At 37.4% G+C, this 13,322-nt stretch overlaps 1 protein-coding gene across 2 annotated transcripts in view; it reads right to left on the reverse strand.

The window, feature by feature from the left end:
• Positions 1-2,696: 2,696 nt before the first annotated feature.
• Positions 2,697-13,322, reverse strand: part of CNTNAP5 (contactin associated protein family member 5) — a gene marked incomplete at its 5' end in the record, with an annotated part of 887,048 nt that continues 876,422 nt past the window's right edge. For both annotated transcript variants that reach the window (XM_081242026.1, XM_081242025.1), the window contains 3 exons: positions 2,697-2,993; positions 5,231-5,302; positions 6,902-7,120. In XM_081242026.1, the coding sequence (XP_081098152.1) occupies positions 2,797-2,993; positions 5,231-5,302; positions 6,902-7,120 (488 nt within the window). In that variant the 3' untranslated portion in view covers positions 2,697-2,796. The remainder of the gene's footprint in view (positions 2,994-5,230; positions 5,303-6,901; positions 7,121-13,322) is intronic.

Genomic DNA, 13,322 nt, shown 5'->3' on the forward strand with positions numbered 1-13,322 from the left:
CCAGTTGGCCAGAGCATGCAGTCAGGAAACCTGAAGCAGAAAACTGTGGTTAAGGAGGCATTAGAATGCTTTCAAGGACTGTTTGCTTTAGATTATAATTTTTCAAGGATTGAAACACTCACACAATTCAACAATTACACAAAACTCCATGGATCTTCATACCACGGAGGAAAGACAGGCAGAGTTCGCACTTCTTTGTCATTGCAAATTGTGTTTTCCTTTGGAGAGAGCAGCTTGCTTGCTTTCCATACACATCTGGTGAAAGTTAGTGTTCTCTGGGGTTATGAAATATTCCAACCCTGTAAAAATAATTCTGATTTAGCCCTGAGACTCTTCTTGTAAGAGTGACGTGCTGATTGCACTGTCTTGGCATTCGTCATTAAGTCTGTGATACGTAGTATATATGGATGGATAGTCTACAGATGTGGGGAGGTTTGCTGGTAGATTCTGTAGTGCAGATGTGACAAGGATGGAGTTTCCCAAATTTTTCACCCTGCAGAACCCCCCACAAACCTATAAAAGTGGATGAGAAAATCAGATCCTCCAAGGCGGCCTCTGTTAGTACTCCATTTCTCCCATCAATACTGGGTCAGCAGAATATAGTCCCTAATTCTCAGAGATTGAATGATTAGCAGTTCCACTTTTATTACTCACACCTTCCTTTTCCTTTCCATTTCGTTACTAGAGATGCTTTGGGCTAAACCCACTACACTTCATGGTGACTTTTATTTCAGGGGACGGAGGACTCTGTCACCAAGCAAAAGGCTGATTTATATAGCCTTTTTATGGAAAGACAAAATTCAGGAGTGAACATTGGAAACAGGAGAGAACAGGGCAGGAGGAAACAGTAAAGATCTTTCCTCTTATGAATGGATTATTCATCTTATTAAAGTTAGAAGGAAAAAAAAAGTTACCCTTGTAAGAACCACTTCACAATAAATTTGCTAGCAAAAGGATATAATGGGAATGATTAAGTAAGAATCCACAGAAAAGTTTTAAAAGAGAGGGTGTATTTGGAACAACATCTTCAAGTTGAGAAATATGATTACAAACGAAATCCTTACCGCATGTGCTCTGACACTGAAAGAAAAGCCTGGAATAGACCTGAAATGGGGTGAAGCTGAGGAGTTCCCCCTTGTCAGCCTTATTATGTAGGAAAGTGTTAAATAGTCAGAAGTGACAGACACACGGAGAACAAGATGGGATGCAAATCGAGTCTGTCTTGTAAAGAGAATCAGCAAGTAATTTCCACATTCTGTGGACCATTCTCTTTGCATTCCCAGCCTACTGGAGCATTTATATCCTTTCCCCCTTATCTTTTTCCTGAAGCTGGATCAGAGGCAAAGAGTGAGGAATATCACTACAGAAAAATCACCAGGATTCGTACCACCACCTCGTGCATGTGCCCAAGATAACTTCTTGAAGGAATGACTGTGTTTCATGGATGTTTTGGTATCAAAAGGGGCAAATACCCTGAAATGTGTCACTGCCTGGTCTGGGAGTTTATGCCTGCAGAAAGAAGTGTGTGTGGGGGGGGGCTTTATATACACAGGATGAAACGGATCTGAAAATGTGATGTGCTGTAGGACTCAAGGGCTCCTCTCAAATTAATCAGTGGGGTCTCCCTGGAGCTAGTCAGAATGCCTCACACATCAGTTCATCCTAAACCTCCTAGAGAAATGGCTCAGTGGACAGACATGGATTATTCTGTCTATTCTAAAGTGTGAAACCTGTGTTTACTTTCTTCACCATATTTTAGTGAGGGGAGGGAAGGAAAGAATTCTGTTTGGTATTTCTTTGCTTTCATGCAGTTTTTTGTTTGTTTGTCTTGCTTTGTTTTTTGTTTTTGTTTTTCTTTAAAGCTGAGTTAAGATGGTTAAAGCTCTTTCATGGAACCAAGTGCTAATTTAGACTTTTATTTGAATTGCTTTTTGCTGCAGCAATTATTTATATATATACCAGTATAATAATCCCAGGAATAACCTAGTTAGCATTTCTCACAAAATTGGAAGAGGCATTTTTAAAGTTACAGAACATCTACTTCCTAGCTGCTTTCTTTTTACCTCCTAGTTTCAAGCGACTATTTTCCATGCTTCCCCTAGGTTTATGCTATTGTGTTCTGTTCTAAAGTGTCAGCCCTGGAAGAGAGTGGTGAGAAAGGAACAAAGCAATAGCTCATGACTATCAGGAATCCTATATTTGAAAATACTCAGGGGATGAGTCAGAGCGAACAACAATGATGAGTTAGGCTAATGGGCTTTCTGTGGGGGGAAAATTAACACACAACAAACCTCTCTTGTTCCTTTTAAAGTTCCACTGACACAAACCAGGCCCTAGCATCTTGTTTTGATACCCTGAGTTCCCTGGTCGGAGTGGACTTGAAATGGGGGAGGGTGTTGAGGATGACCGTTTCATGCCGAAGTCACAGAGCTCAGGTTCAAGGTAAGCCTGAAAGACTTAATGGTTGCAGAACTCAAGGCTGCATCTTAGAAAGTGGAAATACGGAACTGAATATGAACATGTGTAAACATGTGTCCCTTCCTTGTCTAAAGTAATCTGTCTCTTGAATGATCGTTTTCACCATTATAACTGTGTCACAGAGGAAGGCAGTTGCCATAGCTGCCTGGTATTCTGAGCTGGTTCGAGGGGATAGATGCTGTGGTGAATGCAGGTATGTTCCAAAACTAAAAGGAAAACAGAGAAAGAGAATGACCAAAATGAAAGATAAGAGAAAGAGGAGAAGGATAAACCAAAAATGAACAACAAAGGAAGAGTATGAGGTGGTCCTGCAGTTTTTCAGATGAAATATTCCCGCTTACACTCGCTCACTGTGTTTTGCAAATCAATGTCATTTCTAAAGGAACTGTCCAAATTTTCCGGATATTCCTTCTCCTTCATCTGGTTGGTACGATGTGACTGCTTATGCTGGTAAAGGAAGCGACTCATGATGCCGATGATGGAGAAGATGATGAATATCACCACTGCTATTACTCCTGTTGAGAAAGAGGGGACAAGAGAGAGGGAAATTATCACAGATCATCTGATCAAGAGAGAGAATTCAATGTAGACAAGAAAGGCACTTAGGAGAAAGAACCAAACAAAAAACAAACAAACAACAAACTCTGCCGCAGGTCCAGAAATAACCACAGGCTGAAATGCGTTCAGGCTTCAGTTACAAAAAAAAAAAAATCCTCTTTCAGGCTAGTGAGTGCTCAAGCCAGTTTCAATTAGAGGAGGTTTTATTTAATGGACTAAGAAAGCCATCAAATGGACATGGAATCAGACTAGCAAAGGATCTCTTAGTAAATTCCTTTAAGACCTGCTTTAAAGAAGGTGTCTGAATCATTTTTAATTAGCACATTTCCTTGTCACCTTGCAGATAAGTATCTTAGAACTACTTTAGCATCCTAGAAAATATGTAGATATCTCACTTCCCAATACATGCTCTATGGATGTAAACTTGTTTATGGTATATTTTTGCTTTGCTAAAAATGTTTTACTAATAATGAAATGCTTACTAAATATTCAGGGCATTCTCCCCTGCTGTGCACTCTGCAAGGCATAGGCTCATTTGAAGATGGTACCCCTCTGTCCTCCAGAGTCAACTGCAATAGCAAACTTCTGCCCTGTTGTGTCAGATACTATCCTACTTTGATTGTATGTGATTTTACGGGACCTACTTGGCAAGCTGTCCTCACTGACCCTAAGGTCTTATCCTTACCTTTGCCAGGAAGGCTCTTGAGAAGGGAATAGCAAAGTCAGCAAAGTCAGAGTAAAACCAGGTAAGTTAACAAACCTAGAAATAAACTGCATATAGTGAGTGATACCCAGGAATGGGCTGCAGCATTTAGAGATGAAATACAGAACCACTTTCTATTCTATTCAGGGTGGGAGGCAGTGAACCTCCAGGAATTTTTCTCAGGGGTTGGGATGAATTTCCTGTCTTAAACAGGCTCATAGAAGCCTGTACATGGGTGGGAAAAAGTCAGCAGTCACAAAAGTCTTTTCTCCATTTGTCAAATGAGAAATTATAGGAAGAGAAACAGGAACCAAATGGTTTCCTATATTTCTTGTTGCCAAACAAAAATCAACTTGGACTCTTTACCCTGAAGTAGATATTCAGGTCAGACATTTGAAGAACTTCCTTAAGAAAAGGGTGTGTGTGTGTGTGTGTGTGCGTGTGTTTCCTCACAACCTTATTGTAACAATGCACTTCTGTGCTCTCTTTGCCATTTGTCCTTCCAGACTAAAACACTACTCACTGGTTCTATTGTTACCTGTTTCCCCTTCCCACCCCACCTTGCCCCCACCAAGCTGTGAGTTCTTGCAGGGCAGCATCCATGTCTTTCATCCTTGTATTCTTGTACTTAGCACTGGTCCTGACCCATAGTGGGGGTTCTTTCCATAGCAGTTAAATAAATGGTTACTTTTTATTTTTAAGAGCAGAACTTCCTCTGGTGTGAATTAGTCCATCTAGCCTGCCAGAAAGCAGAGATGGGGCCACCTGTGAGGACCATGGTTCTCAGGTGGAAATGAATTCTGTCTCTCACAGGCATCTTACATTAAACAAGTTTGGGAGTCATTCTGTGTTGCAAGGCCCAGATGGAAAAATCAAGCTCCTGGAGGCAACAGCCAAGCTGAGGCAGAATACAGAGCAGTGAGGCCAAGAGGCTGTGAGAAAATGGAAAAGCGATGGGGGCGGGAGGGAGAGCAGAGCTCACAGCAGAGTGGACAAGAGCTTCCTCTGTAATCGTATGTACTGCTAGATGGGAAATTACAGTCCCGTGGGTTTCACCATGCTCATTAGATCCACTTGGTGGAGAAAACCCAACAACACTACAGCTTTGCCCATCTGTCTGCCCCAATATGGCATTTTCCCATATGTAGTTTTATTAGTTTGCTTTGTGCTTTAGGAAAAATGACAAGTTGATGAGATCAACAGGATGCACGCTGCCTGTCTCGAAGTAAATTATCCAGCTGTTGACTATGCGCTCAGCTGTCTGGTGGTTCAGGGAGGGATCCCTTCATGGAACTGCTGGTGCCGGGCTTGGAGGGGAGGGTGCCTTTGATCATCCCAGCATGTGTGATTATTCATGAAAAACCTCACGCTCTTAGATCATGCAGGGTTCTGGATGCTGGATAGCCACACTGAGGAAGGATTCAGGTAAGTTCCCCCAGAACACAGAACCCCTGATGTCTTTTCTGCTTTCAGCCACAAAGAATGGTTTACCTCCGATGAGAGCCGAGTCACTTTGCACTGCATTGGTGAGTGGTTCCCGCTCATCTGTCTTCCCAAAAAGATCTGAAAGGTGTAAAAGACACTCAAAGTCTTAGAAGGAGATCTGCAATATGGCGTTATGATGACACACCTGTGTATTAGACCAGGTGCTCTCAAATAGTTGGCATTTTGGAAGGAAGCCAAACATACCCAAAAAAGCATTTGAAGTATACTGCTTACAACCCATAGTTTCATGACGCTGCTCGTTTCTATGTAAGTTGTAAGACAAGAGGTTAAAAGACATGATGGTGGTACTCTGCTCGTATCTACCTTGGCCCACAGCTGACCTCTCAGCCTACCCTTGAAGTCCCTTTATTCTTTGCTGGACAGTTCCTATGCATGTCAATGACTTCTTCCCTCAAGCACACTTGTCTCTGATTCAGAGGTTTCTTTAATTACAAGAGATTTCTGACTCCATTGGCAGGAAAGGGCAAATTTCTGGTGAATTAGCACCCCTAAGAAACCCTCACACATTTTACTATATGTACATTAACATATACGGTGTAAAAAAAACAAAGAGCATCAAGTTTGAAGGCACATAGACCTGGTTTCGAATCCTAGCTCTGACACTTATTGGTCTGGTGACATTGAGCTACATACATTTTTAAATAGCAATCTGCAAATGTATTAAAGGGGATTAAAGATCCTATAGGTATGCATATAGTGCACATAAAATTGTCAGGACCTATAGCACCTCTCATTAGTATTGCTGTATCATTTAATCCTCAGGAAATGACTACAACATGGTTATAATTTTTTCCAATCTCACAGATAAGGAAATTATATCAAAGCCATTAAGTAACCTGCCCAAAGTTCTGTAGTTCATTCATGGAAGATTCAGAATTCCAATCAAGGTTTGCCAAGTGTCATATTCAGGTTCTTTCTAGGATACATACCTGACCATTGCCAAGAAAACACCAAGATTGGTGATGAGCATGCAGCAGCAAAACTCTATGCCCTTTCTTTGCTTGTAATGCATAACTTATCTGTCAGTTGATGACCACACCTGATTAAAATAAATCCTAAGAACACTCCAAGACACCTAGAATGACAGTGACTAAGAAAAGGTATTTCAGGAAGTGGCAAAATAAGAGAAGGTATATGGATGGTAGTCCTGTGGGACTTTCCTTTTATCAAGGAAGGTCGCTTTTAATCACATGAATTGTATTATTGATAGATCAACAACCAGCCTGCCTTCCTGACCCCTAAATTCCTTAATCCTTAGTGGAGCAACCACTTAAACAGTAGTGAATATATATATATACATTTTCAGATTGTTATTCAAAAATGTATGTAACTCAATGTCACCAGACCAATAAGTGTCAGAGCAAGGATTTCAACCAAGATCAATGTGCCTTCAAGCTTGATGCTCTTTTTTTTAATAACATATATGTTAATGTACATACAGTTAAATATATACACATATATCTATTTCTAACTACTCATTAAAATTAGGATTATCTAAACATATTAAATATCACTAAGAAATCAGTCATAATTCTTAACCACCTGTAATCATACAAGGTAACAAATTGGGTAATATTAGCCTTTAGCCTCGAAGCTTCTTGAAGACATCAAAGTAGCACTGGTGTGAGAAGTTCCCTTGAGTATTTTCTTGCACACCTGATGAAGAATGCACCGTGGTCACTGCATTCACATCCGAATCCATCATCGAGCCACAGCTGGATTCTGTCAAGATCCCTTGGATGGTTACAGGTGCAGTGGTGGCATGGCGCAGGGCTGCCTTCAGTGGTGCTATATGGTTGTATTGGACTGAAGCCAGACAGCCAACAAAACCCAGGGTGTTTGCTTTAGCAACTTCAGAATCCAATCCAAGATTCTCTGCAACATGAAAGACAATCAGATTTTTTAAACTATGCTCCATATCTACTTTAAGTAATGTCTGAAATTACAGAAATTACCTTGTTATTTTTTGAATAAAGGAAATTGTCCCCCATCTCTCTTTATCTCCTCTTTCCAAACTCTACCCCCACTACCAGTGTCAGTATATCAACTACATATCATAGAAAATTGCTAGGGCTATCTTGCTTTAAGACAATGTTTCAAACTTCTAAATTTTCATTCATGTATTTTATGAACTGTAATGAATATTTAGTAAATCTCTTCTACACTCTAGATGTTTTATAAAATTTAGATCATTATCTCCATCACCATTTATTTATGGATTCTGGTGATTAATTCAAGCTTACTACAAAGCTCATTACAACATTTCACTCAAAATGATAACAAGAAAAGAATGAAAAGAGGAAGACAGAGCAGTTAGAATTCAAAGTGGTCCTCTCAGAAATTTATCATGTTTGGTGTTTTGAGCAGCTTATATACACCGACCTTCTAGTCAAGATTTTCACATGCTTAGTTCTGTCCGTGGTACTGATCGGTGAGTGTGGATTTTCTATGACAGAAATCAATCTCTCAAAGTATCATTAAGTCTTTATAAAAGATAATGAGACAATCATTTATGATTCATGACAAGATCAAATGTCTCATTGTCTTCAAGATTTGTGGTAAGATTGTTCAGTAGCCCATTTCTTTATTTTAACAAGGATCATTTGGACAAATTGCTGCGATGCAATTACATAAAACTACAATACGGGATGAACCTTTTTTTTCCCCCTTTAAGGCATAACAGTTTCAATAGACCTAGATTGTTCAGATAGATATTTTATTATGATAATCTGTTTATTTTCTGGAAGAGGACAAGGACATTCCTCTCTATCAGGTAAAGTATAATTTATTTCCATCATAAATGATCAAAGAGTGCTGCCAGAGATCACCAACAAAGCACTTTGTTGGCCACATTTAGGGAAGACATATAATGGACATATGGATCAAAATGAGAAATCAACATCCTTTAACAGTGCTTTTTCTAGTTTTGTCCTCATTATTGTCTCCCCCTTCAACACCCATGTTAACCTTGCTAATTTATCATCCCTCTCTGCTTATAGGAAAAGAAAAGAAATCATGCATTAATTTTATGTGGCTATTGTAACAAATTAGCACAAACTTAGACAGCATAAAACAACACAAATGTTTTGTTTTACATCTCTGCAGAAGTCTGATACCAGTCTCACTGGGCTAAAATCGAGCTGCTGTCAATCTGCATTTGTTCTAGAGCCTCCAGAGAATAAGCCATCTCTTTGTCTTTTCTAATTCCCCCAAACCACCCACATTCCTTGGCTTATAGCCCCCTTCCTGTATCTTCAAAACCAGCAATGTTGCATTTCTGTGTATCTTTCTTCCAAAGTCACATTTAATACTAATTCTCTTCTTTTGTCCCTTCTTCCACTTTTAAGGACCCTCCTGATTGTACTGGGCTCAGCCAGATAATCAAGGATAATCTCTCTATTTTAAGGACAGCTGGTTAGCAACATTAATTCTTCTTTGCCAGTTAGCTTAACATATTCACAGGTTCTGAGGATTAGGATTTGGCTATTTTTGTGGGTCATTATTCTTCCTACCACTCCATTCTTCTTGAGATTCTGTGAGAACTTTCCAGTTAATGATAATAAAAATCTAATAGAGATGTGAATTGACACTCTTCAAGTGTGTAAGAACATGGGGCAGGGGTGGGGAGGAAACTGTGGTCTTCCAAATATTCCTGTAAATATCCTACAGTGGTGGTACATATTTGTTACGTACTCATGAAAGCATCACGTATGCCTATTTCTCATTCTATGCTTACAAAGACTGAGATTATGAGCATAAGAGACTGCTCAAACACTGTTATGCAAAAGTCTTCCACACCAAAAAGCTTTAATTATGACTAAGTGCTATTTGTCGGGTGCCAACAGAACTCAATGTACCCTAGTGTAATTCAGAATGCACATTAGCTACTGATTGGTAGTTTTCAAGGGATAGAGTTAGAGATCAGAAGTATTTACAGAAGGAAGACAAGAGAAGGGAAGCATAAACTTGAATGAAGATTTTGCCTTGTGGGATTTCAAAGCAGTGGAAAGTGACATGTCACTGCAGCTATGCCTTAAGGGTGTAAGTCAAAACTGCCAGATCTTATTCCTAGAATTCAGTTAAAAAGAAGCCTGTATTGGTGACAAGGTCTTTGAAGGATATCGTTATTCTGACTACTATGAATCCAAGTTCCAGGTAAAAGAATCGGCACATGGATAAATAGGGGGAAATGTCAGAAAATGACCACCTCTCTTTAATGGAAGAAATGTTTTGGATCAAGTCTTATCTCTAAGAAAGTTAATTTATTCTAGATGTATAAAAAGCATGCAAACCTTGAGAGGGTTCTGAAAAGAAATGAAGAAAACAAGAGTCCTTGATAGCAGAAAATACTCTCAGTATGAGGCCTGGCATAATGATTTCTCAGATTCTTACATATATAGAGAGGCAAAAAAAAATGTTAAGATGGTTCCAGATTATATTTACTTCTTATAAATTTGTTACCTAATATGTGGTAAGAAACAGTTGTTTGCTAAAAATGCATTTGTTCAATAGTCAACACCTATTGGGTACCTACTATATAATAATGCAATATTTTTTAAATTATTGAAATGTGATTGATGTACAGTATTATGTTAGTTTCAGGTGCGCTATAGAGTGATTTGAGATTTGCATACATTATGAAATGATCACAATGATAAATCTAGTAACCATCTGTCCCCAAACAAATTTATTACAATATCAGTGACCATATTTCTTATGCTGTATATTATATCACCATGGCTTATTTATTTTATAACTGGAGGTTTGCATCTCTTAAACCCATTCACCTATTTTGTCCACCCTCTACCTGCCCCACCCACCCCTCTGGAAACCACCAGTTTTTTCTCTGTATGACTGTTTTCATTGTTTGGTTTGTTTGTTTATTTTGTTTAGTTTTTTAGAATCCACATAATAAGTGAGATCATATGGTATTTGTCTTTGTATGACATTTCACTTAACATAATACCCTCTAGATTCATCCATGTTGTAGCAAATTAGGAATTTAACCATTCATCTATCTATGGGCATAGGCACTTATGTTGTTTCCATATCCTGGTTATTATAGATAATGCTTCAATGACGTTGGAGTGTATAGACCTTTTCAAATTAGTGTTTCTGTTTTCTTTGGGTAAATACCCAGATATGAAAATGCTAGATCATATAATAGTTCCATTTTTAACTTTCTGAGCAATCTCCATACAGTTTTCCATAGTGGTTGAACGAACTTACAATCCCACAAAAAACACACCAGAATTCCCTTTTTTTACATTCTCAACAACACTTGTTATTTTTTGCTCTTTTTGATAACAGCCATTCTGACAAGTGTGAGATGGTATTTGATTGTGGTTTAGATTTGCATTTCCCTGACGATTCGTGATGTTGAGCATCTTTTCATGTTTCTGTTGGCCACCTGTATGTCTTCTTTGAAAAAAAAAAGTCTATTCATGTCCTCTACTCAAATTTTTAATATTTTGAAATTGTGTTCTGTGTATATTTTGGATATTAATCCCATGTTGGATATATCAATTGCAAATATTTTCTTCCATTAACTAAGCTGCCTTTTCATTTTGTTGATAGTTTCCTTTGCTGTGCAAAATCTTTTTAGTTTTATGTAGTCCCATTTAATTATTTCTGCTATTGTTTCACTCGCCTGAGACAGATCCAAAAACATATTGCTAAGTCTGATGTCAAAGAGTGTACTTCCTTTGTTTTCTTCTAGGTGTTTTATGGTTTCAGGTATTCATTGAAGTCTTTAATCCATTTTTAGTTTGTTTCTGTATATGATATGAGAAATTAATCCAGTTTGATTCTTTTGCATATAGCTGTCTAGTTTTATCCAGCACTATTTACTGGAAAGATTTTTCCCATTGTATATTCTTACCTACTTTGATATGGATTAATTGACCATATAAGTGTGGGTTTATTTCTGGGTTTGCTATTCTGTTCCATTGATCTGTGTGTGTGTGTGTGTATGTGTGTATTTCCATACAAATTTTAGAATTATTTGTTCTAGTTCTGTTAAAAATGCCACTGTAATTTTGATATGGATTGAACTGAATCTGTAGATTGCTTTGGGTGGTATGGCTTTAATAATATTCATTTTTCTAATCCATGAATACAGTGCATATACAGAGGATTTTTTTGCATCTATGTTCAGAGGTTACAAGTTTGGCTTGTAATTTTCTTTTTTCCTTTTCTTTTCTTTTCCTTCCTTCCTTCCTTCCTTTCTTTTCTTTCTTTCTTCTTTCCTTCCTTTCTTTCTTTCTCTTTCTTTCTTTCTTTCTTTTTCTTTCTTTCTTTTGTGTGTTCAAGTCTTTTCTGGTTTTGATATCAGTGTGATACTCACCTCATAATATGAATCCAGATGCATTCCTTCTTCTTCAATTTTTTGGTATAATTTGAGAAGGACAGGTGTTAGCTCTTCTTTAAATATTTGGTAGAATTCACCTTTGAAGCCATCTGGTCCTGGACTTTTGTTCATTGGGAGAATTTTTTTTAATTATTTAAAAAAATTTTTAAATGATTCAATTTCATTACTGTTAATTGGTCTGTTCATATTTAATATTCTTGATTTCAGTCTTAGGAGATTGTAGGTTTCTAGAAATTTATTCATTTCTTCTAGGTTGTTCATTTTACTGACATGATTTTTGTAGGTGTCTCTTAGGATCCTTTGTATTTCTGTGGTGTTAGTTGTGACTTCTCCTCTTTCACTTCTGATTTCATTTATTTGGGCCCCCTCTCTCTTTTCTTCTTGATGAGTCTGGCTAAAGGTTTCTTAATTTTGTTCAGCTTTGCAAAGAACCAGCTCTTAGTTTCATTGATATTTTCTTTTTTTTTGGTTCAGTTTCATTTATTTCTGCTCTGATCTTCATTTCTTTCCTTCTACTACCTTTGGGTTTTGTTCCTTTTTCTAGCTCTTTTAGTGTAAAGTTAGATTGTTTGAGATTTTTCTTATTTCCTGAAGTAGGCTTGTATTGATATAAAATTTCCTTTTAGACCTGCTTTTGCTTCATCCAATAGAATTAGGATCACTGTGTTTCCATTTTTATTTGTCTCCATGTATTTTTTAAATTTCCCCTCTGATTTCTTCAATGATCCATTGGTTGTTTATTAGCATGCTGTTTAGACTCCACATGTTTGTATCTTTTTGCATTTTTTTCTTGACTTTTAGTCTCATACAGTTGTGGTCTGAAAAGATGCTTGATATGATTTAAATATTCTTAAGTTTATAGAAGCTTATTTTGTGGCCTAACATATGATCTATCCTGGAGAATTTTCCATGTGCCCTTGAAAAGAATATGTACTCTGCTGGTTTTGGATTAACTGTTCTGTATATATCTATTCATCTATCTGGTCTAATATGTCATTTAAGACCAGTGTTTCTGTATTGATTTTCTGTCTGGATGATCTGTCCATTTATGTAATGGGGTATTAAAGTCCTCTATTATTGTATAACTGTCAATTTCTCCCTTTATGCTTGTTAATATTTGCTTTATTTCAGTGCTCCTATGTTGGGTGCATGTATATTTATGATTGTTATAACTTTTTTGTTAGATTGATCCCTTTACATTAGGTATTGTCCTTCTTTGTGTCTTGTAACAGTATTTATTTTAAAGTCTATTTTATCTGATTTCAGTATGCTACCCTAGCTTTCTTTCATTTCCATTTGCATGAAGTATGTTTTTTCCATCACCTCACTTTCTGTGTGTGTCTTTAGATCTGAAGTGAGTCTTTTGTAGGCAACATGTATATGTGTCTTGTTTTTTTATCCACCAAGTCACTCTATGTTTACAATAATTGTTTTTAAAATATTATTTATATTTCCCTTCCATGTATATGCTATTATCATCCAAAATATACAAGTGAAGAAGCTGACACTATTAACATTAAAATATATACAGGAGCTCATGTGGCAAAGTTGAGATTTAAACCAAAGTTTGCATGACTTGAAATGCCAAACTCTTTATGTAAGCTATGTTGCCTCCCTAAAAACCTTCCAAAAATATCCTAGGTATTTTTGTAAGATACTTTTACATAAATTAGCTAAGAAGAAATAGGTTGCAAAGACTAAGGAAAG

Source organism: Mesoplodon bidens, assembly GCF_964165515.1.
Source record: "Mesoplodon bidens genome assembly, chromosome: 8".
NCBI lineage: Eukaryota > Metazoa > Chordata > Mammalia > Artiodactyla > Ziphiidae > Mesoplodon > Mesoplodon bidens.